Here is a 27,210-nt window from a genome sequence, read left to right on the forward strand (position 1 = left end):
GGAATACTAAAGCATGTAGAGCTCTGGGCTCCTATGGCAAATGAGCGTCCGCTGCCTTACAAAATAGAAGAGTTTATGGAGTCTTAACAGAGAACTTATATATAGATAGCTAGGATCCAACACGGAAACATGATCAGGTATGTGCAGCAGATAGCAAACAGACTAAATGGTATGTATGTGGAAATGGACAGGATCCTCGAACGGAATTTTGACTCTCTATAACTGTGCTTAATTCTCATGTATGTTTTCCCTACTGTATTTCCAATTAGATGATCTTTATTTTTGGTCTGCAGTTATATGAGCCTAGCCATGTCTTATGAAGAGTGTTTAAGAAGTGGTCGACCAGAACCTAATTCTGGATACGAGACATTGGGGCTCTCATGCAAAGACTATGGTCTTTGGGCCAAACTATACGAACAAACGCCTCCATGTTGCAAAGGTAAGCCCGTACCCTTTTATACATTGGAAACATTGTTGTAAAAAATATGGGACGGAATTCCTGTAAAATAAAAACACAAAAATAGTATGATAATATCTTGGAAAATAAGAATAATGATATAGATGAGAAAATAAAATAAAGTAAGAAAATAATATAATATATAGATTTTTATATAGGAAAACTTATCGAGTCAAAGCGTGCAAGCGCAATGTCTTAAGAGAAGATTCGTCCTCTACTCCGTTGTGCAGCTAAGAAGCCCCATTGAACCTTAATTACATGTGCACTCAAAACGGTGTATATTTAAAATAGATATATGTATAATATGGAAGAGGACTTTCGGTGGATAGGGTGTTGTGCTAGAGTGGTTGCATGATGGTGGAGTGCATTTTCTTCTCATGGTATCCCTCATACTTATCCAACCATCTCGACATTTCATATCCGATAATATATCCAACCACACATGCCTTCCAACTATATACCTTCCAACTCTAGCCACGTACCCTTATATAGGCCACACTTACCATGACCATCAATAGCCTCATTAACCATATAACGTCAAATAATAATCATCTATTTAAAACATAAAACCGTTAAACCATAAATAGAGTAATAAACACAAAAATGAAAATAACCCCCAAAATAAATAAATAAATAAATAAAATATATTTTAATTTTAGATCATAAAATTTCTAACAATTCCCCACTGATTTAAAATTAAAATAAAATCATTTAAAACAAAATAAGTGAGTGCTTTTACTATGCAATCGGCATAGGTACCTTTCGGGTTTGAACCTAGTTTAGTGTGATAGTCTCCATTTGAGGAACCTGAGTGTACAAAGTATTGAACTCGGCACCTTTGACCAAACTTCAACATATCACACACACAGTCTGAGTAATTAGACAGGTTCGTGTGTTGGCGCAATATTTATGGCCGTGCGCGTATCTTGATTCTCATGAGAGTATTAGAGAACAACCCAATTCTCATTGTCACGGCCTCACGAACAACTCTCACTTAGGTGAGTTCTCCAAGGATACGTGTGCCCGAATCCTGCGGGAGTTTGCCTGTCTCGAAACTCATTCAGGGTATCATTATTTTCCCTTCCTAACGTCACATTTAATATAGCACTTAATGCCTTAGGGATGCACATGATAATATCTCTTTTGGATATATCCTTGAAGTTTATGTGTGCTATATTTGAGTCATGCAGTATGGATTGTTTCTACCACATTGAACTTCCTTCATGAGATCTCCAATCACAGAAGTTGGGTTACCTCCCTAGGTGACTCCCTTATGGATTTAAGCACATCCCCCTTCAGCAATTAATATAAATATAGTCTCCTGAGACTATAGGGGCCTCCTCCGCGAGGCTTGTATATATGACTTTTGTCATATTATATTTATTTTATTTTTTTCCTTTTGGTCATATCTTGCTTGTCACTTTAGCTCGAAAAAACCTATATTTTAATTTGTCTGCAAGCCTCAAATAAACCATCAGCCACAATTCTTATAGGAGTGTTTTCCCTCCATATGAGAGTAAGATAATTTATAACTCTGCACTAATTATTTAATGATCACGTAAGATAAATTGCAACGAGTGTTACCCTCACATTACCATAGGGCAAAAAATATCATTGAAGTAAATAGTAAATAATTACCAGGATATAGACCAGAACCCCCACATTACCCTGATATTAAATGTTCTTAAAGACATGTTTATAAATATTAGTGGGAGTTATAGCTAGAGCTTACCCCCACATCACTATGATATGTAAGAATAGTAAATGCTAAGTATACTTGTAACAAACTCAGATATATAAAACCCGTAATAATAAACATTAAACAATACTCTAATGAAATAGTTGAAATTTCAAATAGTAAACCCCACTATTGAAATTAAAAATTACTTCTCATTGACTCATTAAAGCAAAATGAAAACTTCTCACAAATTGAACTTACAAGTATTCTTTGAGCATTCTCGTATGTGACCTAGCCTGTTGCACTTGTTGATACACAAGCTGACATATGGTAGCATATGTATATCTCATAATGTATATATAAAATTAAATTTTGAGAGTTAAAAGAAAACGTACCATGACTATTTTCTTTCTCTGCAATAACTTAGGAACTCAATAAATATTATAACTGATAACTCAATTAAATTTTAATAATGAGACAAAATTAATATTTATCACCAGTGCATCATCATTTTAGATATGAAAGAAAAGTGAAATAACCATTAATTATAATCTGTAACTCCAAAGAAATATATGCTCCTCGAAACAAAAGGAGGTTAATTGTAATTGACATGGCAACATAGAAGAACTGCAATAGACTATAGGTCAATCACATTCAAATTTACATTGTTGACAGATTTAATAGTATGCAAAAGGATTACTACCATTTTTTTTTTGAAGTAAAGGTTCATTGCATTAGATGACCAGCCAACAAGCCAGAGTCTAACATACACTTACAAGACAGAAAAATGGCGGGATAACGACCAAACTCCTATCTAAGCAATGTAAAACTCATTACAAGATAATTTGAGCCCGCTTTGTGAAGCGAACCCATAAACAAAGAACAACTCCGTGTTTTCTAGGGCAAAATCTTTGACTAGCATCCCCATTAGCCAGGCGCGCAATTGCGGTACCAACAGAGAGCCACTTCCTAGCAAACAAATATGAGCAATTCCTTATCCATAAGCCGCTTGAAAAACTGCCAATCTTATTCCAGATAATTACCAACTCCCGTAGCAGTCTTGATCCGAAAACGATTGGTCCTGGACCATATACCGGCCCAAATGCGCAAGAGTGTCCACCTCTTAGGCCAGACCCACTCCCATCACTAAGTGAGTAATGAGGGTGGCAAGACACCCTCCTTAAAAACCCATGAATTAGGCCCAAGTAGTCCATATGTGAGTCTAGGCCCAAAGGCCCAAACCCACACACAAACTACCCTAGCAGGAACATAGGCCGTCTCCTGCCATGCTGCCGCCACCGGCCAGACTTCCAGCGGGCTTCCCTTCCACAGCATCATGCGCTGCCCAGTTTCGGATCTGCCCACAGCCAAGACCGCCAGACAAGTCCCATCCAAGTCGGCAGAAAACGCAGAGACCCAATGCGTCGTACTCCTCTCCACCGACCCGACCCTTCCGGCCTGCACCTCCGAACACCTGCACCAGTCAGAAGCAAGCAACTTACCCAGAACCCGGAGAAAATCCCAACTCTGTCGCTATTCTCAAGCCCTCGCCGCCAAAAAACCTTTGCTGCACAGATGGCCCAGTCACTGACGAAACTGCCAACTCACTTGCTATCTTCACCGGCGAAAGCTGCCACCCTAGACACCTCGATCTCGCTCCACGCACTGAAGAGGTGCTTGCTTCGTTCGATCTAAACCTGTGCCCACGGTCAAACGCCGCCGATCTGCAAGAAACCCTAGGCTAGGGTTTCAACTGGAATCTCTTCTCGGAGGAGCCTATAATAAAGTAAACCTTTGTTCTGTGATCAAATTTTGTTCTTCCATCGTCTTTTACTTTGTCGTAAGGATTACTACCATGTACATAATTGCAATGAAATAATAACTCGTATAATTCAAACAATATCTCATATTTAAGATGTACATACCTCAATAGTAAAACGTTTCTTTACCGTCATTGCTCAAGGTAATATGTGTTGATTGCCAAAACAAATTAAAACAAGAAATAGCTAAACTGATATTTGACGGAACTAATTGCCATTAAACACAAAATATGCTGGCATGCAAGAAACATATGCCTACAGTGTACAAACTATTATGCAATATATAGATTACAGTGAAATATTATTATTATCATGCAACTGATAAGGATTTTTCCAAGTGACCAATATTATGCACGAAAATTTAGTAACAATGTTGACGGGGATAAAGATATCTGCTACTCAACTAGTACCATAGAATCAGTTCTGGTGGGTACGAAAGATCATGATAGAATACAGACAAATATGTATTATACTTGGGAAATATAACAAGTTAAGCAAGGCTTTCACATGGTCATCAATCACAAACCGGTAATTAGCAATAAAAAATAATTGTAATTGGTTAGTTGTCTATATACATATATGCACATATGAAGATATTCAACAACCCAAAAATTGTCACTAAGATATGAAGGGAATGATAGCTTCATACGATAGACATTAGATACCCGATGGTAGAATAAACAAGAGACAGTAGAATAGAATTAATGACAAACCATTTCATACTCCCTAGTTATAACCTTGACGTTAAATGATAGGACACCTGATTACATGTTGCGGTTTGCCATAGTTGCACAAGACCATAATGCTTATATTACTTTTCCTTTAACTGGCGGGTTCGGAACAAACATGCAAAATAGAAATGACAATTAATATAAACAATGGTCCTATTGTTAATAATTATCTTGAGGAGGCTGGGGTTTTACCTTCAGTTTTTGCCAGTTTTTCTACAAGTGTTTCAGAGCAGGGTTTTATTGTAAATGGACAAATTGTTGGTGTAGTACACCTTCTGATTTGTGCTATCTTAGCTCTTGGATCAAATCAGGTTTTGCCTTTGTATGCTTCCTATTGGGATGCCCCTTTAGGCGATTTCTATCGCTAATTCAATAAACTTTTCCTTTTCGAAAAAAAAAAGAAGATAAAAAAGTTACCTAGTTTCCCACTTGATAAAAAGGTCCATAATGAATTATAGAAAATTACTCACAAGTGTCATTTTGAAACTTTAAGGGCAATGATATGGGGCCTCAATAAGGCCTAAGATTTGTGGCCTCAAATCCTAGGTGTTATGCCATGTAAGTAAATACAAATTTTATTTTCAATTCCACATAATATATCTTTTCACATCATACTATTGCAACACCAAATTTACCCTTTTACATTTCCTTTTAGATGTTAGGGGGTGAATCAATTACATTAATTAATTTAATTAGGTGACGAAAAAAATATCAGCTATTAATTATGTATTAATTTAAGAGATATATCTACGGATTCTTTGACCAATATTTTTCTTCATTTAATTAAGTATTTTCCTTTAATTTTTCTTTCCAAATGGCATTAATATATTGAATTATGTGTCAAGACATAGCTAGACGTTAACTTTTCTTTCCAAATATTGATTAATTTCATAAAAAAAAAATAGCATTAATAAATCGAATTTGGGAAATATTCATGTCTAAATTAAGAGGAAAGAAAAAATTCCATGTTAATTAGCAGCCATTAATTAACATCTACCATCTAAATATAAGAGAAAAACAAACAAAAAATAATAAATTCAGATCTAACGTTTAAACCCTAGCTACATAAGGAGAAAACAATGAACAAAAGAATATATACAATCATATGAATATGCATTTTTCACATTATATTTTCAAAATTTGTAGGAACCCAATAAATGTTGAATTCATATACATGTGTTCTGCAAATCTATTAATCAAATGTACATGCAAGTCTATTGACTGAATTACATGAAATTTTTTCTATTCTTGATTAAAGAAAAAAAAAATTGTTGTTTAAATCTAACATGAGTGTAATGAAAAGAAAAAAAATGAAAGAAAGCCAAAATTTGTTTCTTTTTAGAAGAAACCAAAATAATTTAGAGTCATTAGATTTTAGAAGGATAAGATGATATTTTTCTCAAGAATTACATGGCATGATTTGACAAATAGGTGATGTGTACAGATGATAAGGCATGACACCTAAAATTGAGGCAACAAATCTTAGGCCTCATTGAGGCCGCAAATCATTTTCCAAACTTTAATTAGCCATAAGGCCACACAACTTTTTTTGTCTTCATAAGGCTACTTACATCATCTAATTTTTCCATTCCTGACGAATTTGCCCTTTTACCTAAGAAATAAGCATTTGATATCAAATTAATCTCTCTCTCTCTCTCTCTCTCCCTCCCGAGGAAGCCATCTCTCTTCTTCTTCGTCCTCCGATGAACCACTTGTCCTCCAACTACAGCAAACCCTTCCTCCGACACCATCTTGCTCAGCTCCGGCAGTACAAGACCGTCGGAAGCCCGCCACAGAAGTTCGAGTACGAGCTGTACTCGTAGCACTCAACGATGACCTCGTCCTAGTCAAATAGACGGTTCGATGAGGCGTTGAGATCGTCTTCGTCAATTCTGAGGGTTTTACTGTGACCGAGGTGTTCTGGATCACCACCGACGACTTCGCCGGGCCCGAGGAGACCACACACTAACCACCTCACCTTCCCCGGCATTCTCAGTCTTAGAGAAGAAAATGAGGTTCGTTCTTGGTTTCTTGCATAAGGTTTTGAATGAATTCAGAGATTCTAATTTGGATATGGATCTAATGGAATTGGAATTGACTAGCTGCATTTGATTCGGCTCTCTTCGGATGGAACTGAACTGGTATACGATTATGTGATGGGAAAATCTAAGACTCACCCCTAGTCAATTAATTGCATAATTGAGGAACGTTGCTTTGCGCTGGTGGAGAAGTTACAAAATGAGGCGTGCGGGGACAATAGAATTACATCATGACAACCAAGTTTTTTCTTCAAAAGGGTGAAATTCCCGAAGTTTGGCAGGTCAAGAGAATGCCGATTTTTAATATATGATATTGTGATTATACTGTATGTGCAACCCATATGGAATTTGGCTTCTTAATATGCATGTGAATTCGTGTAACATCTCAGGTTGTCAGCACCTCATATAGTTGAATTGCCTAATAGAATCATTGTCCTCTATTGCAATATTTAATTGAGTATGGAGTCACCGTCTCTTTTGTCCCTTTTTAACACTTTCTAGCTCTTAATTTGTACATTGACCAAAAAAAAAAAAAGCTCTTAATTTGTTGTTTATTGATTAACAACGTTAGTGACATTTATGCAATTTGTGAAAGTTTTGCAATGTCATTTTACTGAATTGTTGTAGACAATGGCCCATTAGGAAACAATGCTATCATTTGCATATTGTAGACAATGTGGATTTGTGATCAATTGTTATTTGCATATTATAGACGATCAATATTTATGTCAGTAGTTTTTTATTACTGGTATTGTAGCTTTATACATGTGTCATAGTAACTTTCCGTACATATGTCAGTAGCTTTTAGGTTGCTTGTTTATTATTATCTAGTTGATAAATAGTGCCAAGTTTGCGGTGCAGCAGCACACTACTATTTTTTGTTTGCATTTCAAATACTAATGTTTTGTTGTATTTTTGTTCTTGCAGAATTATTCCCCTTTTCATTTGCAGTAGTAGATTACGAAAATCATGTGAATTTGGATAGTGAAGCCTCCATTGACCAAGAGATCATCCGGCCAACCAAGAAATGTTGAAATGAAGTCTGGTGTTGAAGGTGGCAAAATAATGCCTATGGTTAGTGTAGTGTGGTAGAGCTTGACAACAAGAAACTACAACGGATGCCATCTGAAAAATCAAAAATGACATTAGCATTACAACATTGACAGAAAAAGGTTCCTCGTCATTCACCGAGGTATAATTTTAATTGATTGAAATCGGAATTGTTGTAACTATTGAAAGTAAAAATTTATTTCATTTTTCAATTTTGATTTTGAATCAATTCATAAATTGAAGAGTACTTCGTATAGGGCGCCTACTCTGCATAGATTAGGCATACATGCGTTCCAAAATGAATCCTAATTTCAGGATGACGGACTCTTTGACCCCCTGGGATCTATAAACTTTTTGGATCTTATTAGGAAGGGCGTAGTAAGCGACGAAATGCTTGTGATTCCCAATACAATAGTCAAAATAGGAATAAGTAACCACTCGTTTTTGTTCAACCCCCCGTTATGATAATACATGTATCGTAATAAATGGAGAATGTGGTCAGAAATCCATAATAGAGTCCGACCACAACGAATATCATATTTTAGTTATTTTTATAGATGTAGCTTTATACACAACTATTGTAATAGATTTTCACAACTATAGTATTGGCTTTTTACAACTGTGGAAGTAGCTTTTTACATAATTATATGATTTATATCATTGTTGAACCCTGCATACCTTTTGCATCATTGAATATGATTTTTTTTTTCTCGATTGCAGTAGCATTTTACTTTTTGTTGTATACTTTACATTTCTATAGGTTTGTTAGTCTCTGAGAATAGCTTTCTCGGTATCTAGGAGTAGCTTTTGTTCTGTGTGGTAGTAGTTTTTGTTCTGCTTGTTTATAGCTTTTTGTGTTAATGAGAGTAGCTTTTGGTGATGGTGAGAGCAACTTTTGTTACTGGTGAGAGAAGTTTTCTGGTCTTGGTGACAGTAGCATTTGTTGTTGGTAGAAGTAGTTTTTGGTGTTGGTGACAGTAGCTTTTGGTTTTGAAGACCGTAGCTTTTGTTGGTGATAGTAACTTTTGTTGCTGGTAAGAGTAGCTTTTTGTGACATTGCCGGAGGTTGCTGGAAATCTCATTAGAGTAGCTTTTGTTGCTAGTGACAGTAACTTTTGGTGTGTTGATGATAGTAACTTTTAATTTTGAGGAGTGTCGCTTTTGTTGATGATGAGAGTAGTTTTTCGTGACCTCGTCGGAGGTTGCCGGAAATTTCAAACCTGAGTAGCTTTCATTGCTAGTGACAGTAGTTTTTGTTGCTAGTGACAGTAATTTTTGGTGTTGGTGACAGTAGCTTTTGATTTTGAGGAGCGTAGCTTTTGTTAGTAACAGTAGCTTTTGTTGCTGGTGAGAGCAGTTTTTCGTGACCTCGCTGGAGGTTGCCGGAAATCTCAAACCAGAGTAGCTCTTGTTGCTAGCCACAGTATTTTTTAGTGTTAGTGATAGTAGCTTTTGTGGTCGCCAGAAGTGGGTCGGAAATCCGCCGGAGTTGGCCGGAGACCGCCGAAGTTGATCAGAGACCTAGTCGGAGAGGAGAGAGAGAATGATTATTGACTTTTTACTCTAGTGACATTTATGTAAATATGTTGGTTTTTATATCCAAAATATAACACCCTTTTTAATCTAATGGTTTTATGAGAGAAAAAACTAGTTGGTGGCCTTATGGCTAAAAAAACATTCAAAGATGCACTTATCTTTACTATTAGAAATGGAAGCGTTTGATTTGATGTCAAAAGCTTCACTAAAATTTAAACTCTCGAAAATGCCCATGTCAGAGAGAAAATAGACAGAAGGAAACAATATCTACAAGGATTAATACGGTAAACTACAACAAGGAAAAGCAAAATGATGTACGTGAAAACGTGGGAGAGCAGAAACTAAACCGGAGTAGGCGTCTTCACCCACGTTCAATTTTAACTGCCCATTCCATTGCGGTTTCCTACAAAAAGCGATTGGAGGCCGCTGATGAAAACAGGAGCAATTGGGAAATTGAACAAGGAAACAGACCTGGGAGGTTTCTGCATATTAAATTGAACGTTGTAGTTTCTTTTTCCAATTGATTTCAATTTCTGAACAAATCCTGACCCACTCTTTGATTGAGATTTTACTTTCCACTATTTGGTTTAGTATGCAATTGTTTGCTATGAATGAGAGGAAGTAATGGATTTATTTTCATGATTTTCATCGTTTCTGTTTGCAGGGGAGGGGTCATGACCAAAACAGAAACAGGAATACTTGAGAAATACAAAGGTAACGCATGCTTATGCAGTTGTGCAGATTGCAGATTAAAGCTAGTTTGATTTCTGCAATTGAAGGTTAACTCCTTTTTTTATTTTTTATTTTTTATGCAGTTGTGCAGCTTGCAGATTTATATAAGGGGTTCAAACCAGGTGATGACACAAACTGGAATTGTTGTTTTGTCTGCCAATGAATATTGTTTCTCTAAAGTTTTTCCATTTTCGTAAAGTTGTATTCATGTAAAAGGTAGAACAAATTGGTTATTAGTTACTCATATCCTTCAAATCCCACAGCAACAGCTTCACACTAAAAGGTACGTACAACAAATTGGTTGTTAGTACTTCTATCTATTTCTTTCAGAGAAGGTTAATGCTTCTTTAGATGTGAAGACTGAAGAGATGAGAGGGATGACTATAATGTTATGAGTTACGACTTACGACTGAGTTTGGTTGTGCAGGCATTTTGGAATAAATTGGGCTTTGCTTGATCCAAAGACCTCGGTTGAAGTTCATTGTTTCTGTCAAGGAGTTGCTGCCATGGGTCATGATGCCTCTTCAGATAGTGTTAAATAGTCTATGACCTCTTTTCGTTTTGGGGGTGGTACCCTTCAAGGTCACTTGCTGGTTAGTTCTTTTTCCATTTTGTTTGGTCTCAGACCCTTCTGCAGCGGTCGTAAATCAATTGAAAGTAGTTTTGCTATTTATTTTCTTTGGTTTACTTGCTTTGAATTTTTTGCTTTTTGTTTGTATTTTGCTCTCTAATCATGTCTCACTTCTCTTGGTTTATGTTGTTGCATTGATGACCTCTGTTAGGCCTTTTCGTACATGGTTATCTACTATATTCTAATAGTAGATATTAATTTCATATTCTTTTCTTTCTCAATGCCAGCTCATTTTAACTTTTTGTTTGAATTCCAATCCTTTTTTCTAACAGGCTTGGATCAGGAAAGTGACAGTTCAAAGTTTGGATGGTTATATGTCAATACGTAGGTGAAAGTCAAATGTTCAACAACTCAGAAATGTTTGATCTCAGCTCCAATAATGTTACAGATTCTCTTGAGGTAGTTCCATATTTGAAGTACTCATGAGAGGGGACCTGATTGAAGAGGAAAATTGCGTGGCATATAGGAATGACAATTCGTGTTCCATATTTGGCATTTGCAATTGCATATTCCATGCTTTTGCCCAATAATGCTGAATGATGAACAACCATCAAGGTTTGAACTACAGTAGATACAAGGGGCAACCGGCAATCTCCCTTGCTGATATTCTCTATTATTATTGAACATTAGTTTGTATTTAACATACAAGGAATTTTGGTTGTCATTTTGAGTTGGACAAAGCCATTGGAGAAGTCACATTACAATCATATTGTACTATCTTATAAGTGGTTTATTGCTTTAAAAAAAAAGTGGTTTATTAACAAAATAGGTAAATGAAAAAAAAAAAGTTGTTGTTTCCATGTGAATAAGCTGCGAAACATTACGATATTTGACAAAATAAGCTTCAATTTTATACTTGCAGTTGATCCTACAACAATAAAAGTTCTTTTTTTTTTTTAGCCAAAGGTACTTCATTCAAAGGGATAAATCATCCCAAATGTTTACAATCATCAGTAAGTAGCTCCAGAATGAAATCGGGAGGTTGTGTGAGCCAAACCAAAGCATGATTCGCTTCATATGCTGAGTTTGCTAGACAGTGAGCAACTCGATTACAAACTCTAGGAGTGTGTTGTACTACAACATCAGTTCTTTGCTGGAGGACTTGTCGAATATCATCTAGAATGGCTTCATCAAGAACCTGAGTATATTGCTGTTCGCCAATACTCAAGACAGCTTCCAAACAATCTGTTTCCACCACAACATTACTGATCTGAAGTGTTGACACCCACTTCAGTCCTTCTTTTATCGCATAGAGTTCCACTTGTTTCGCAGCAGCCACATTTGGTATAGGGGTGGCAAAGGCAGCTTTAAAGTTTCCTGCCTCGTCTCGCAACACACCTCCCACACTCCCATGCAGACTGCTAGGAAGAAAACTACCATCCACATTCAGCTTCCATTGCCCTGCAGCAGCCGGTGTCCAAGTCTTCTTCTGCTTTGGGTGACTAAGCTTGTCAGTCTTGTGAGCCTTAGTAAAGTCTTCTAACCAAGCAAAAGAGCTGAGGACTAACACATTTGCAGGTTTCTGAACATTGTTCCACAGCATATTATTTCTGTTTTGCCATAAGGCCCACAGAATCATTAACAGTTTAGCAAAGCTCTCCTTCGTGAGATGCAGTGCTTGTTCAAGCATCCACTCCTTAAACTCAATATTAGGCAGCATGCTTCTTCTCAAGTTGAAAGGAGGCGCATTTAGTATAGCAGAAGCAGTAGGGAAATGGCAGAAAATATGGGAAGTATCTTCATAAACAGAGGAACATAACAGACAATGGAGTTCCCCATCATATCCCTTCGTGCAAAGTTTGGCTCTTGTAGGAAGGAGGTTTGAACAGGCTCTCCACCCACAAATTTGGACCTTACCTGGCACTTTGGCATTCCAAATTGTTTTCCATAATGCCTTATACGGATCACCACGAGAAGTAGAGGCGAGAACATGCTCTAGTACCTTGGCTAGCTCTAGCAATCCAATAAGCAGTTTTAACTGAGTAAAAGCCTTTTTTTTCTGGACACCAACATGGTTTATCACAAAGATTCCTACGACTCAGAGGAATGCAAAGTACCTTTTGAGCAACTTCAGGTGAGAAGGCCGTGTGAACTGCAGCAGGGATCCACTGTCTTGAAGTGGGATCAATCAAATCCGAGACAAGTTCAAAAATACAACCTGGAGGTTTCTGAATCAAAAACTGATGGCAGTTCGGAATCCACTTGTCCTTCCAAATATTAACGTTAGTTCCATTGCCAATGTACCATTGTACCCCAGCCTTTAGCACCGGTCTCCCACTGAGAATGCTTCGCCAAGAGAATGATGGAGAGTCTCCCAATTCAGCTTCCCAAAAAGAACATGTTGGATGATACCTGGCTTTATACAACTGTGCAATCAGAGAGTGAGGATTAGAAAACAATCTCCATCCTTGCTTACCAAGCATGGCAAGATTATAGGCATATATGTTTTTGAACCCCATGCCCCCCTCAAGCTTAGTGAGGCATAATTTCTCCCAACTTCTCCAATGGATTTTTTTCTTGTCATCCGTGTCCCCCCAAAAGAAGGAAGCACATAATTGATGAACTTCATCACAAAGAGTTTTCGGTAAAAGGTAGCAATTCATTGCGTACAGAGGCATTGTCTGAGCCACTGCTTTGATGAGAACCTCTTTTCCTGCAGCACTCAGGATCTTTGCTTTCCAATTCACCAACTTCTTTGTCAATTTTCCTTAATGTAAGCAAAAATAGCAGATTTCGATCTTCCCACTTTCATAGGCAAACCCAGGTACTTGTCATGCTCTTTGACACATTGAACTCCAAGAATAGTAGCCAACTCTTGCTGCCTGTCTTCCTTGACATTATTGCTAAACACCACACTACTTTTCTGAAAATTAACTTTCTGTCCGGAGGCCTGTTCATAAGTATCAAGAATCAGTTTGTATTGTGTACATTCATCATTTGTAGCAGAACCAAATAGTATACTATCATCCGCAAAAAAAAGGTGGTGCAAAGTAGGGGCTTGAGGGCACATGGTGAGACCCTTAATGATTTGTTGTTGCACAGCCTGTGAGATTAAAGCTGACAGTCCTTCACTGCATAATATAAATATATAAGGTGATAAAGGATCCCCTTGCCTAATGCCTCTTGTGGGGGTGATTTGAGAAGAAGGCTCACCTTGAAGGAGAATAGAATAGGCCATAGAAGTTATACACTTCAGAATAATCTGAACCCATTGAGGTGCAAAACCCAACTTTGAGAGAATGACATAAATGAAAGACCAGTCAAGCCTGTCATAAGCTTTAGAAATGTCTAACTTCAAGGAGAAGAAACCCGCTTCTTGATGCCTTAACTTGTGCATGAAGTGTGCTGTTTCATTTGCCACTAAAGTATTATCTGAGATTAGTCTACCTGGGACATATGCGCTCTGCAAGGGAGAGATAATCTCAGGAAGCCAGATTTTTAATCTATTAGCCACTACTTTGGAGCTAATTCTGCAAATGACATTGCATAAAGCGATTGGTGCAAGCTACTTTGGAGATAATCTCAGAAAATGTGCTGCTTCTTTTGGATCTTTAATTTTCTGTATCAGGCATAAATATGTATGGTTCGAGTCCGGCCACATATCCCCTTCAGCAAGCAAGTTTCTAACTGCCAAACAAACATCATGTCCGACAATATCCCAATACTTTTGATAAAAAAACGGAGACATACCGTCAGGTCCCGGACTTTTGGATGGGTGCATCTGGAAAAGATCTTTTTTAATTTCCTCATTCGTATATGGAGCCATCAGAGCATCATTCATTTCATCTGTGACACGACATGGCACAGCAGCCACGACAGTTTCAAGAGCTGCAGTATGGATAGGCTCAGCTGAAAAGATATTCTGAAAGTACATCATTAGCAGCCTTTGGACCTCATGAGATTCAGTCTGCCAGATACCAGTCTCATCAAGCAGCCCTCTGATTGTGTTTCGACTTCTACGATTACTTGCCTTCCTATGAAAGTAAGCAGTGTTCCGGTCTCCCTCCTTTAACCACAACGCCCTAGATCTCTGTCTCCAATACTTCTCTTGGAGGGATAAAAGCCTGCTGTGTTGGACATGCAATTGTCTTTGCTCTTCATACAACTGAACTGAATACGGTTGACGCATTAGGTCCTGTAACTTCTCCTATATTGCTCTTAGATCTATTTGTTGCTTGTTAAACTCAGTGCGATGCCAGGCCTTCAGTCGTTGCCCCAATGCTTTCGTTTTACAGTCAATCTGCTGGAGGGCATTTCCCGTAGTCGGCAAAGCCCACTCTTGTTGGATAATATTCAGGCATTCCTCATTCCCAAACCATCCTTCTTCAAACCGAAAAAGCCTTTTTCGTTTTCGACGAATCTGTGGTTCCTGATAAGCCTCGATGAGTAAGGGACAATGATCCGATTCCGAAGGGCTAAGAGTAATAACTCTGCTATATGGGAATCGATGGCGCCATTGGCTCGTTTGAAAACCTCGATCCAGTCGTTCCTTTGTATACCTATTCGACCAAGTAAAGCGACTTCCAACGAAGCCCATGTCACTAAAACCACAACTCATCATGGTTCTTCTGAATTTAGTCATAGCTGCCAAAGCCCTAGGGACTCCTCCAGATTTGTCTTTGCGAACCAACGCTTCGTTAAAGTCCGCCGCCATCAACCATGGCAAGAAACAGGTTTGTGCTGCTTGGGTTTCAATCAACTGCCATGTTCGATCCCTGCCTCCGCGGGCAGCCACTCCATAGATACCAGTAAAACGCCAAAGAGCAGTTCCTGGTTTACCGACCTCCACATCAATATGATTTGAGGAGTGGCTACGAACGTGAACATGAGTGTCATCTGTCCAAAAAATAGCGAGACCCTGGGAGTTCTCCTCATGAGAGACACAGAAACTCTCCTTGAAGCCAATTTGACGTGTAATGGAATCAATGGTATGCTTTTGTGATAGGGTTTCAGACAAGAAGATTAACGTAGGTTTCTTGGCAAGGACGATATCTATGAGGGCTCACTGAGTTTCAGTGTTAACAATTCCCCGACAGTTCCATACCACAATGTTGCCCTGAAGCATCTTTGGTAGGGTTGGTTCCGGCGCAGTACGACGGCTTTAGGTGGCAACGCACAGGAGACGGCGGTGCCTTAGCTAGGGTTTTATTTTCATCCCACAATAAAAGTTCTTTAGTATCTATTGAGAAAATAAATTAAAATAACCATGTATTAATTTGGAGCAAGTAATATAGTAGATAAAAACAATTCTACGCACGCGTGCAGAAAGGCTAGTATGTAATTAACGCAAAAAATTATTAGTAATATTAATTTAATCCTTATGAATAATAAAGTAATATTAAAAAAGATCAGTTTTTAATTTTTTTGATTACCATTCTGTCCTTAAAGCCAACTCTCTCTCTCTCTATCTTCTTCTCCTTCTCCACAAGAGACACAGATCGACCTCGAGAGAGTGTGAATGGCGAAGAACGACGTGTCTTTGGGATCGGTGTACGAGTTCTTGAAGTGGTGCTGACTTGCCGGTAATCGGATCGCTCCAGATCGTTCAGGTTGATCGGGCGTCGTACGACGCCTCTTCGTCTCTTGACGTACTTGTCGAGATAGGAGATCCCTATGTTGAAATCGAACGCCGCTGGAATTTGAGCACGGTCTTGACGGAGGTCGCTGGAATTTGGATCCTCCAGTTGGATCTCTCACCGGTCCTTGCACGACCTTCTCCGCTCTCGGCGAGCTTCTCGTCGCTGCTAGCTGCGTCGCTGATTTTGATGAGTGTCGCTCGGTGAGTTTATCTTCCCCGGTTGTTTTGATTCGTGCTGCTTAGTTTATCAGAATTGTTAGCTTAGTTTCTACAATAAGCTTATTGCATTGGAACTATGGAGCTTAGTTTTGTTAAAGTTTAGAGTTTTTTTTGGTGAAACTTAGATAGGCAATTGTGAATTTCTAATGAACTGTACTCGATGAGTTATTGAATTATAGGCTTTATGATGTTAGCTGTTTATTACTTACAATTAGGCATGGTTGAGATGACACTGCTTCTGAAATTAGTATTTTTGATTGTGATGCTGATTCGATGAACCAAGTTATAAGAATCGAACATGTTAGTTATGAAATTGATTAGGAAAATTAGTGGTCAAGAAATTGATCAGCAAATGGACTCAGTATTGTGATGAAATATTTGATTAGTTGTTGTGATGAACTGTTGGATTTGTTTTTCGGTTGAGAAACTTAAGGTGTTGAACTGAAAAATGTGAATCAGATTCTGGACTGGAGCCAGCTGCTACTAGATTACAGGTTATATCAGATGGAAAGCCGAAAATTCTAGATGTTCTTAATTGGTAGGTAGATAATAGTCTACTTTAGTATGAAAACCACCAGTGCAAGATGGTAAAAACCCACATATGAATAGTCTATTTCAAATAAAATTTCGATTCTGTCATGATTTTTTTTTTATGTTGCGGCTATTGTTTGTTTGCTATCACATCTTGCACCATGCAGTCATTTGTTAACACTTAACACTGGATTTATGTTGTGTTTTTGGTCTTTAACTTGGTAAAATCTTTGGTGTCCTGTTATGGTGTGGATCTTTAAGAGATTCCTGTTCCCATGTCCATAATTAGACATTTGTGCCTGTTGAGACAAAAAAAAAAAAAAAAAAAAAAAAAACTTCAAAAGTCTAGTTCGATGAAAGTTGGAGCCCAAAGCAACAAATATGTAAGTTCATTTGGCCACTAGATCAGCAAATCAATTTCATGTAATTGATTGATCAAAAGGGTTCAAACCAAAAGGAGATAAATATGGAGGAAGGCCAAAACTAAATTACACCTCTTGATGTGATTGGTTAATCGGTCTCTATGCTTATCTCAAAAGGAATACAAACAGCAAGCCAACAAGAAATGGAGATTGGCTTTAACTATAAATCATTTTGAACTTGTGAGCTTATCAACCAGTATTCAAATTTATATGCAATCAAAACAGAGGATTCATGAGTCGGTCAAAGGAGATAAGAGCTTTAACTGCACATGAAGATTGGGTCAACTTAGATTGAAACTTGAAAGTCCGTGTTCAAATTTAAATGCAAGCTCATCTGATCAAAAAACCAACTCCCTCTCAATTGCCTATAAAAAGGAGAGTGTACGCAACAAAGAAGGGGGAGAGCAGAAAAGTACATAGAGGAGAGCAGAAAGAAAAGAAATACAGAAATACAGAGCAGGAGAAAAGACGCAGCAAAGCAAGAGAGAAGAGATAGAGAAGAGAGGTCAAAGTTCTACCAGAGAAGGAAAAAGAAAAGCTGCAGGTATACGGCTGCATCCATGGTTATTTTTTTATATGAGATTTCCTAGATGATGCTCATGACAGAAGAAAGAAGTCTGCCTCCCTGTGACACAAGTTCCTTCGATTACTCTGGAAGACAATGACTACCTCGCCGCATGTCCTATAGCCCTCCAAGACTCTAATAGGCCGTTCATGAACGACCACAATTATTGAGTCTAGCTTCCCAAATCCGTCGAAATGACGTTACTGCTCTCTAATGCTTAACGATCGAAACAATACGGTTGTTCACGAATGGCCTCGTTTCGATGCTCAAAGCTCCCTTGAAATGGTGTTGCTTGCGGCTCCTAGGTGCTCTCCAATGCTTAACGCATCGAAACAATACGGTTTTTCATGAACGGCCTCGTCTCGATGCTCAAAGCTCCCTTGAAATGGTGTTGCTCATGCATGACTCAGTGCATAGAATTGGTTGTTCATGAATAGCCAAATTCTAATGCTAAACGCTCCCTGCAAAATGACACTGCTGTGAACGCAAAATTGCTCCAACAAATGTTAAACAGAGCCACGGGTCCTTGGTTAATCACACCTCCATAGAGGACAAAAATTCAAGTTCTCTATTTGTTGTGGTATGTGACACCAGCTTGAAAAGTCAAACGGTATTGAATTTTCCGTTCCAATCAATCTGGGGTTGGTAGTCCTTGTTTGTTATTAGATCACACAAAATGCATAGTGGAGACAAAATCCACCGCTTCATGTAGTGACGTCCAAGATTGATCTCTTCCCTTAATAATGAAGTCATATTGATCATGCATGTCTCAAAGGCTAATGACAAAAGTAATTGGTTATTTAATGGACAACAACTTTTCATTAATTAATTTAGGGGCTGAAATTTGCACACCCCCTTTTACAATCTACACACTCTTTGCATTTTTTTTTAATATTTCTTATCAATTCACAATATTTTCCTTCCAAAACTACCCTCCTCTCCCCCCCCCCCTCTCCATCTGCAGAACCCATTCTCTCCTCTCTCTCTCTCTCTCTCTCTCCTCTCTCTCTCTTTCTCTCCATCCACAGAACCCCATTTGTGCAATCAAAGAAGCAAATCATCAAAACTCAATGAAACAAAACCCATAAATTCCATCTTCTAACAATTCAATTCAGCTTCCAACAAACACGAGAGTACAAAAATTCACAAGATTTTCCAAAACCCATTTCAATAATTCAAATGAAAATGAAACATGAGAACCCAAGAAGATGATTCTCTGACGGAGGAGCATGTTGGTGGTATCGAGCTCTTTGAATCTGGGGACGCGTGGAACTGAAGTAGTAGTAGTAGCGGCGAAATGAAAATCCCAATTGCTGGACAAGGTGGGTCTTGTGGGTCTTGTAGGCGACGAGGCTCTAACCAGACCGACGCGCCTCCTCCTTGTTGTTGTGCTGCAATCGATGATACTAGAAGCGCTAGTGCTATTAAGACCATTGCTCTTGACAATGGCCGGTTCAATGTTGAAGCAGAGAGGCTTTGAAGGCCTTGAAGCTGAGGCTCCATATGTCATCATCCTCCCTTTTTTCTTTTATCTGGGTTGGTCTCTCAAATTGGGAAGGAAGGAGAAATATGGTGGTTGCAGTCATTTGCTTCTTTGATTGCACAAATGGGGTTCTGTGGATGGAGAGAGAGAGAGAGAGAATGGGTTCTGCGGATGGAGAGAGGGAGGGGGGGGGGGAGGGAGAGAGGGAGGGGGGGGAGGGAGAGAGAAGGGTAGTTTTGAAAGAAAAATATTGTGAATTGATAAGAAATATTAAAAAAATGCAAAGGGTGTGTAGATTGTAAAAGAGGGTGTGCAAATTTCACCCCCTTTAATTTAACTTGATGAATCTCATATTGAGAAAGCCACAAAGGCAGGTGACAAGCCAAGAAGCATGGCTGCACAAGAGAAATACAACGGAGGTGAAACAGGGCCTAAAGCGAAGACAAACAGCTGACTACTCACAATAATAGTCTTGTTGCTTGAAAATGGTTAGGAGTCGCAAGGCACAAGCACAACCCAGATTGAGTTTGTTCTCCACTTCTCCAGAACCCGAGAAAATATGAATGAGAGCGAGCAAATCTCTCCAAGTCGTCAAGAGAAGGCACCAAAGAGTCCAGTTCGATTTCTGCACAGCATTGGTGCGGCAAATCAAATGAGTATTCCCCACCAGGCTTCTTACAAAACATGGAAGCATGTCCAGTTAGTTCTCATTCTAATGAGACTAGTAGAAGGAATCACTAGATGATTGTTCGCCAAGAATATAGGGTGTTGTTAAAAGGAATTAATGATGTGCTTGGGAACATTCCAACAAGTACTGTTGCTTCAATTTCAAATGTTATTGGACGGAGCCCGCCGGCTCTTGATTTGGGAAATCAGTTTTGCTATTAATTCTAGAGCAAACTGTGGCTACTAAGCCAAAAGATGTTGAAGTAGGTGTTGCTGATCCAATGGGTGAGGAGCACATTGACAAGGATCATTAATTTATTCATGGCCAGAAGGCACGTACATCAGATGCTGTCTCATACCAAACTCATAAATGACACAAGCTACCGAGCAAAGGACAGGTGACCCTCACTGTTAACACATACGCTCACTTATTGAGCCTGACTACAAAAAAAATCAATCCTCACTACTAACCTCTCTTTGAAAAGTAGGCCTAGTCGCCTAGAGACCTCAATTGGTGTACAACTAGAGAAAACTAAGATGAAAGTAATAGAAGACCAACTTTCTAGTAGTAGGCAAGAAGACCAGGAAAACCTAAAGCTTTCCTTTGCCATTTTCTCGAGCCTCTAGCTGCAGGGTAATGCTCCTCCAGGATCCCAAATACGAAACCCTGAAGAAACAGGGCCAAATCGCAGGGTCCGCCAAAGAGCCCCATTCCAACAGAAAAACACTCCCAGCCCATCTGATTGTAGCCTTAAAATTGATTTGGGCCACCACAACCTTTTGGGCCCCCAAAATGTTCTGGGCACCCCACTTGCTGCTCCTCTGCCGAGTAAGCCAGACGCCGTCATGACCACTTCTCTGCCAACCCGGGCATCAGATGTAACCACCATCATCGAGTCAGACACCCCACCGGCGTGCTCTGCATGCTCCAGATTCTGGATCGCTGCACGGTGCACAACTGCGATCTCCGCCACATCCACGGGTAGGTATGCAAACGCCCTCGCCGCCATCAACCTGAATGTGACCGCTTTGATCCGGGTCCAGAGGTCGCACGTTCGCCACACAGGACCTCTCATCCCTTGGCCTCCAGCCTGTAATCGCCGGTCAATCCCGACTGCGTATAACCTAGCCTTGAGCCGGCCTCGTCTCGGCCTGATCCGCCACGGCCACTCGTCCACCCAATCACCATTGAGTCTGATCGGACTGGAGCACCGATCCAAATCCCTCACATCCCCTATTTCCTTCCGGCCAGAGATGATGGCCAACCTAGGGCTAGGTTGAGTGGTCGCCGCACAAGATCGGCTTCTGAGTGTCATCCATAGATGACGTAGAAGGGAGACCGATACCGGCCGCCATGGCTGGGGGCTAGGGTTTGGGTTTCGCCAGAGCCCCATACGTCGTCGTCTACAAGCTCAATTAAGTTTGATTAATTTCTTGTCCCCCCTAGTTGTTCTCTTTTTCATTCAATAAATATTTCTTCTTTGGCCAAAAAAAAAAAATTATCCAGTTATCTTTCATTTTCTTGTTCGTTTAGTTACAGTTGTAAGACATATAAGTGGATAGTTAAAAAAAGATTAGATAATTTTTTTGATTGAATAAAATAAAGACTACAAAGAAAAACCCCTTATGCAACCTAAACCATGAAAATCAAAGTTAAAAGCATTAGAAGCAGTCAAAGGAAGCGCAAGATTCCAGCTTGCAATGCCAATTGAATGTCCCAAATATGCTAGTGCATCAGCCAAAAAATTTGCTTCTCTCCATACATATTTGAACTCAATATCTTGGAATTGGTTTACCATACAATTGATATCCTGAACAAGAAGTTTACAATTGATATCCTGAACAAGAAGTTTGATGCGCCATGGGGTTGCAAATCAAACATTGTTGATGCTGTCAATTAAGATCTTTGAATTTTCTTCCACTTTGATTTTTGAGTAACCATGCATGAATGAGAGCAGGTCGGAGGCGAAAAAAAGATTAGATAATTATTATTGGCTAGTTAACACGAGATGTGTTCAAAGGAACAAATATTGACATGTTGCTGCCTTGTAGTGTTAGTGTGTTACCGATCTAATGATTTCAGTCAACTTCTTATCTTGTTCTCGCTCAAGTGACTGAATGGAATTCACGTATACTATTGAAACTGCATGAATAATGGCAAGAAAGTGAATTGCTACCGCTGAATCACACTCAATCCAGAGAGAAGTCCATCCTTTTCCTGATGCTATTGAAACTGCATGAATAATGGCTTGAAGCTCTGCTTCTAGGGCAGTAGCAATACCCAAGGAACCAGCAAAACAACCCATACAATTACCCAAGTGATCACGAAAAATACCTCCATAGCCCGCGAGTCCAGGCGTCCCACGAGCAGCACCATCTGTATTAACCTTTAATTGAAAAGCACAAGGAGCATGCCAATTTACCTCACGAATTTGATGTGATCTTGAGGCTCTACCGCTGATTCTAAGAGCACTGAAAATACAAAGCTCATCTACTGAGTTACGCATAATTCCTAAACCCCAAGAATCAACCTCTCGAATTTGCTGCTTGATAGAGCGAATCAAATAATCAGTAGTTAAGCGACGCTCATCAAAACGGATAGAATTTCTAGCCTCCCAAAGAGAGTAGAAGCCAGCTCCCATCATTCCCCACCATAGCAATTGCAATTGAGTACCAAAACCATGTTGCAGTGGGTAAGAGAAGAAATCATATATATCCAGGAAATGAATACTGACTTTAAACCAAGATAAAACTGCAGACCATACCTTCATAGAGAAAGAGCACTCAAAAAAAAGGTGGTGGGCAGTCTCAGCAGATGCATGACAGAGAGAGCACATAGAAGCAAAAGAAAAGCCTCGCTGAAGTAAGAGATCATCTGTTAAAAGCTTACCATGAAGAAATTTCCATAGAGTAACAGAGTTTCGAGGACGAAAGCATTGACGCCAAACCCATCTATCCCAAAGAACAATTGCCTGTTTACTCCTCTTGAACTCATAGGCTATAGATAAAGATAAACTCCCATCAGAAGAATCCAACCACACCAGCTTATCCTCCATGTCTGAATAAGGAAGTCTAACAGCTGAAATTTCTGACCAAAGTGCAGAAAGATCAGCAATCAAATTTGTAGAGCAATACCAAGAGCCATCTCTGATGAAATCAGAAACTTTGGCACATAATAATTTGCCAAGCGGATGCACAATACCCAATCTATCAACAACTGAACCATTAAGCCAATTACCATGCCAAAAATCAATTGATCGACCATTGCCCACTAACCATTTAGAGTTGTAGAAAATATCCATAAACAAGGGTCGCATGCCAGGCCAAATAGATGATTTTTTATAGTAAGAACATGGCTGACCTGAACGTTGAAGAAACCGAGCAGAAAAAAAAGCAGCCGCTGGTGTAGACTTAGTTAAGAAATCCCAAAAATTTTTTAGGAGGAAAGCCTTATTAAGAGCCATAATATTACGAACTCCAAGACCACCCTCCTTCAAGGATATCTATGACTTATTGTATCTGAAATGCAAACCTAGCTAGGGGATCCAACGTACGTAAGATTGGGGCTGAAATAACCCTCCAATTATTGAGCCTAGCTAGTTTCTGTAGGTACAAGTTTTGATTAACTTGGTGTGTTGGCATTCCATACAAAACGGGAAAATATCTTTGAGATTTAACTTTCTTTATTTAAAGATATTTTTCTGTTTATGAAATTGTGTAATTGATTCCCTAGGGTTTTTAGGATTTTGTGGATATCTTGGAATAAAAGCTCTTTCCTAATAGAAGTCTAATTAGGGTTGTTTCTGGTTTGTTTGAGTGGTTGCCGCTGGTTGAATATATATTGCAGGAATATACTCGGCAAAAGTGCACTTCATATATCAAGAATTTTTGGTTTGAGTCTTGCATGTTTGTTTGAGTTTGTGTCTTCACAAAGAGTCAAAACACTTGGTCCATGTATAAGTGTTTGTGATCATAGTTTCATATGCATAATACTCTCTCGAGATCAGTAGGGAGACTATGAAGAAATAAGAACAAGATTTGAAGATCGTTCAAGCACTATAGGAAAACAAGCCATTTACGACGTGCAAAACACGCCGTAAATGACAATTTACGACGTGAAAATCCGGGCAAAAATGCACCCTTATAGACCGCGTCGTAAAAAATGAAATTTTTTATCTTTTTACGGCGTGCAAAATGCACGCCGTAAATGACCCAAAAGCACGCCGTAAAATTTGGTATGCACGCCGTAAACGACGCAAAAGCATGCCGTAAATTTTGGTTTAAGGCATGCTTTGCACGCCGTAAATTCAATTTTTTTTTAAATAAAAAAAAAATATTCTCTGTTGTTCCAATGTCACCAGAATTCTAGAAACACTATAAATAAAAAGAATAACAAATCTGTCGTTGTTGCAATTTCATAAGAGAACATTCACTTGTATAAAAAATTGAGCAGTATACAAACAAATGTTGTGGAAGCAATAACAAATGAAGCTTATAGCAAAACCAATACAAATAAAATGAACCTAAAGTGGTAGTGTAAAGCCATTGGGGTGGATTGCCTCAACCGTTCACTGCACATTGCCACATTCCACTTCAAATACATCTTGTGTCTTAAAAGAACAGCTTTACTTGGATCTTCATGATAAATTCAACACTTACGGATGCCTCTTGTTTCCCCATTGAAGTTGGAGCTGGACAATATTGAATGACATTAATAAAGAGCTACAAAATTTACTATTTCAGTTTAACCCTGAACTAATGGGTAAAAATCTACACTATAGTTACCTCTCCTTTAAAAGATTATGGAGCTCCAATTTTGCAGTCATCTAATCTTCTATAATTAAGATCTGAACTGTATACAAGACCATCAGTTAACTCATAAATGAAGTATAGAAACTCTTGTACCTTGATTGAATTTGCGAACACAGGGGCCATCTACGCCATCACAAACAAAGAAGTAGAAAATAGAAAACAGTAATGTTACACTCTGTATCTAGGGTTCATGAGAAGACATTCCATACATCTTTGCAAAGGTTTTCCTGAGAAATCAGTCGAACTACCGGCAGGTAAACAAAACTTCATCTTACAAACAACAAAAGGAAGGTATACCATATATTTAAAAAGATAGTATTAACATAATGCGATTATTACTTGGGAGCCCCGAGGTCAAAGCAAGAGAAAAAAATAATGCATTCAAGTATTATTGTCTATGCCTGGCCAGGAGTGGATGATTCCACTAACAAATGGATGTCAAAGCTTTGAGAAATACCTGGCCAGTTCAATACAATGTCGTCCCTCAATCAATGGCCTGTTTTGAATTAACCATTCTGCAAATGCAAATGTCCCCGGCCAGAGGAAATTGGCATTCAGCTGATGAAATGAAAATTCTCGAACGATCAACTCCTGGAACAAGCCAAGATTCACATATTTATTTCAATAATTTGAGATTCAAACTCTAGAGGCCAAGGAATAACAATGACCAGGCGAAATACACTGAAAAATAGAAATCAAATACAGAATTTTAAGTGCCACAACCTTCTAAGAAATACTCAGGAAGAACGAAAAAAACCCAGGGGGAAAAGGTCAAAATAACTCTTGTAGAAGAGCTGCTGCTACTATGTAAGTAAATGCATCACTAAGTATCCAATTAAATATAGTTGAATACATACATGCTCGTCTATATATTTGATTCCTCCATTAAACACCAGATAAGTATGAAGTTAAAGTTTGTTTCTAAACAGGAATAGAACATGTAAACTCTTCACAAATTTGCAAATTTCATTGCACAGCTTCCACATTCTGTCACTACCAAAGCTCAAATGTCCTATATTACTCCTAAAACAGCTCATGAAAAGCATTTGCTTGTCACCAGCCATAGAAATTTAAAGTGGAAGCTCACACATTCCATCATTCAAGCTCAAAACTTTCAATAGGGAAAGATCAACTCTAACATTATAAATATCAATACAAGTTTACAAATGGACCTATGAAAGTCAAAATTACGTTTCTGGGTGTTGACCTGACAAAAAAATAATAGATATTTACCATTCCAGGAAACTGATGCTTCCTCTCTACGAAGCTTTGCTGGGTCTCTGTGTTTTCCTCACCTGCAAATAACAACACCCACCCAGTAAGTCAAAATTTCACTAAAATTGAGAGTTGGTTAGAGAAACAGAGAGAGAGTGTATGTATGTACCACTGGAAGAGTCGTCTTTGCCATCACAGACAAACTCTTGATCACTGTTTTAATATCCCTGGTGATCGCAAATTTAATCAAATCCTACGCCATCTACTCTAATTAACAAGAATCAGATCAAACTGATATACAAATCCAAATCGAGCAAATAACGTATACATATGGATTGGATTGAATTGAATGATCGTTGGGATCAAATTCAAAAATTCAAAACGAAAAATTCAAATTGAAAACCCTAGATTACTGACCGATGAGCTGCGAGGAGCGAAGTGCAGAGCATCAAGGATTAGAGAGTCGACTATTCGATCGAAACGGTGCGCATTTGAAGAACCGAATCAAAAAATTCGGAAGTGAGTCCCTTGACAAAGGCTCTGATATCGTCGGAGACACCGAACTTATGGAGCTCCGCCTCCGATGGCTCACTGGTGAAGGCGGAGGCGAAGGAGAAGGTGGAGGCGGATTTGACAATTGAGAGGTTGGAGAGCTGAGGGGGTGCGATCTCGGAGACAGAGAGTGACTTGATTTTGGCGGAGGAGCTGGTAATGGTTTGAGATTTCTCGAAGCTTTCGACGGAGAGAGAAAGATAAGAGTGAGGGATGGACTGAGAAGGAGATTTAACTTTAATTTTGGCCAAATTTCGTAGCTGTTTTGATTACACAAAGACGGCAATACTCCAAACGCGTCGTTATAAACATTTGCACAATAACAAACACGGCATGCTTTCACTGTACGCTTTACTTTATTATTTAAAAATGCAAGTTTCACGGTGCACATTCAATGCACGCCGTGAATGAGTATCATTTACGGCATGCATTTAATGCACGCCGTAAATTCAGCGTCGTGAATGATCAGTTTTCTTGTAGTGAATTGAAGGAG

At 38.9% G+C, this 27,210-nt stretch overlaps 2 protein-coding genes and 1 long non-coding RNA gene across 13 annotated transcripts; 1 reads left to right on the forward strand and 2 right to left on the reverse strand.

Annotated features, from left to right (window-relative positions):
* Positions 1-6,320: 6,320 nt before the first annotated feature.
* On the forward strand, positions 6,321-11,385 carry LOC133740195 (uncharacterized). 2 transcript variants are annotated; one of them, XR_009861071.1, is made up of 8 exons: positions 6,321-6,701; positions 6,789-7,006; positions 7,653-7,917; positions 9,976-10,025; positions 10,127-10,165; positions 10,243-10,326; positions 10,471-10,636; positions 10,947-11,385. It is a non-coding gene; the product is annotated as an uncharacterized LOC133740195 (long non-coding RNA). The 2 variants fall into 2 exon arrangements; XR_009861070.1 differs by lacking the exon at positions 10,243-10,326.
* Positions 11,386-11,602: 217 nt separating this feature from the next.
* Positions 11,603-13,133, reverse strand: LOC133729988 (uncharacterized). The gene is made up of 3 exons (XM_062157615.1): positions 12,732-13,133; positions 12,532-12,673; positions 11,603-12,411 (listed from the first exon to the last, which is right to left on the reverse strand). Exons 1-3 carry the CDS (start codon positions 13,131-13,133, stop codon positions 11,603-11,605), a joined length of 1,353 nt encoding a protein of 450 aa, XP_062013599.1.
* An 11,409-nt stretch (positions 13,134-24,542) lies between these two features.
* On the reverse strand, positions 24,543-26,998 carry LOC133725300 (uncharacterized). 10 transcript variants are annotated; one of them, XR_009854344.1, is made up of 6 exons: positions 26,583-26,998; positions 26,338-26,378; positions 26,184-26,245; positions 25,408-25,541; positions 24,924-25,073; positions 24,543-24,829 (listed from the first exon to the last, which is right to left on the reverse strand). XR_009854344.1 is itself a non-coding variant. In XM_062152506.1 (6 exons), exons 1-5 carry the CDS (start codon positions 26,612-26,614, stop codon positions 24,939-24,941), a joined length of 324 nt encoding a protein of 107 aa, XP_062008490.1. In that variant the 5' UTR covers positions 26,615-26,998; the 3' UTR covers positions 24,543-24,829; positions 24,924-24,938. The 10 variants fall into 10 exon arrangements, 1 of the variants encoding a protein (XP_062008490.1); XR_009854346.1 differs by having other exon boundaries at positions 24,924-24,985; positions 26,335-26,378; XR_009854343.1 differs by having other exon boundaries at positions 26,335-26,378.
* Between the last annotated feature and the right edge of the window lie 212 nt (positions 26,999-27,210).

Source organism: Rosa rugosa, chromosome 1, assembly GCF_958449725.1.
Source record: "Rosa rugosa chromosome 1, drRosRugo1.1, whole genome shotgun sequence".
Taxonomy (NCBI): Eukaryota; Viridiplantae; Streptophyta; class Magnoliopsida; order Rosales; family Rosaceae; genus Rosa; species Rosa rugosa.

Excerpts from the sequence above, each read along its gene's own strand:
- LOC133725300 (XM_062152506.1), bottom strand. The coding sequence starts at position 26,614 with ATGCTCTGCACTTCGCTCCTCGCAGCTCATCG. Across the intron at positions 26,246-26,334 it reads CAAAGACGACTCTTCCAGTG|GTGAGGAAAACACAGAGACC; the intron begins GTACATACATAC and ends TGTTATTTGCAG. Across the intron at positions 24,991-25,407 it reads CATTGTATTGAACTGGCCAG|TTCAGATCTTAATTATAGAA; the intron begins GTATTTCTCAAA and ends TCTTGTATACAG.
- LOC133729988 (XM_062157615.1), bottom strand. The coding sequence starts at position 13,133 with ATGGGGTTCAAAAACATATATGCCTATAATCTTGCCATGCTTGGTAAG. Across the intron at positions 12,674-12,731 it reads CACCTGAAGTTGCTCAAAAG|AAAAAAAAGGCTTTTACTCA; the intron begins GTACTTTGCATT and ends GTTGGTGTCCAG. Across the intron at positions 12,412-12,531 it reads TTGGAATGCCAAAGTGCCAG|ATACTTCCCATATTTTCTGC; the intron begins GTAAGGTCCAAA and ends CTGTTTATGAAG.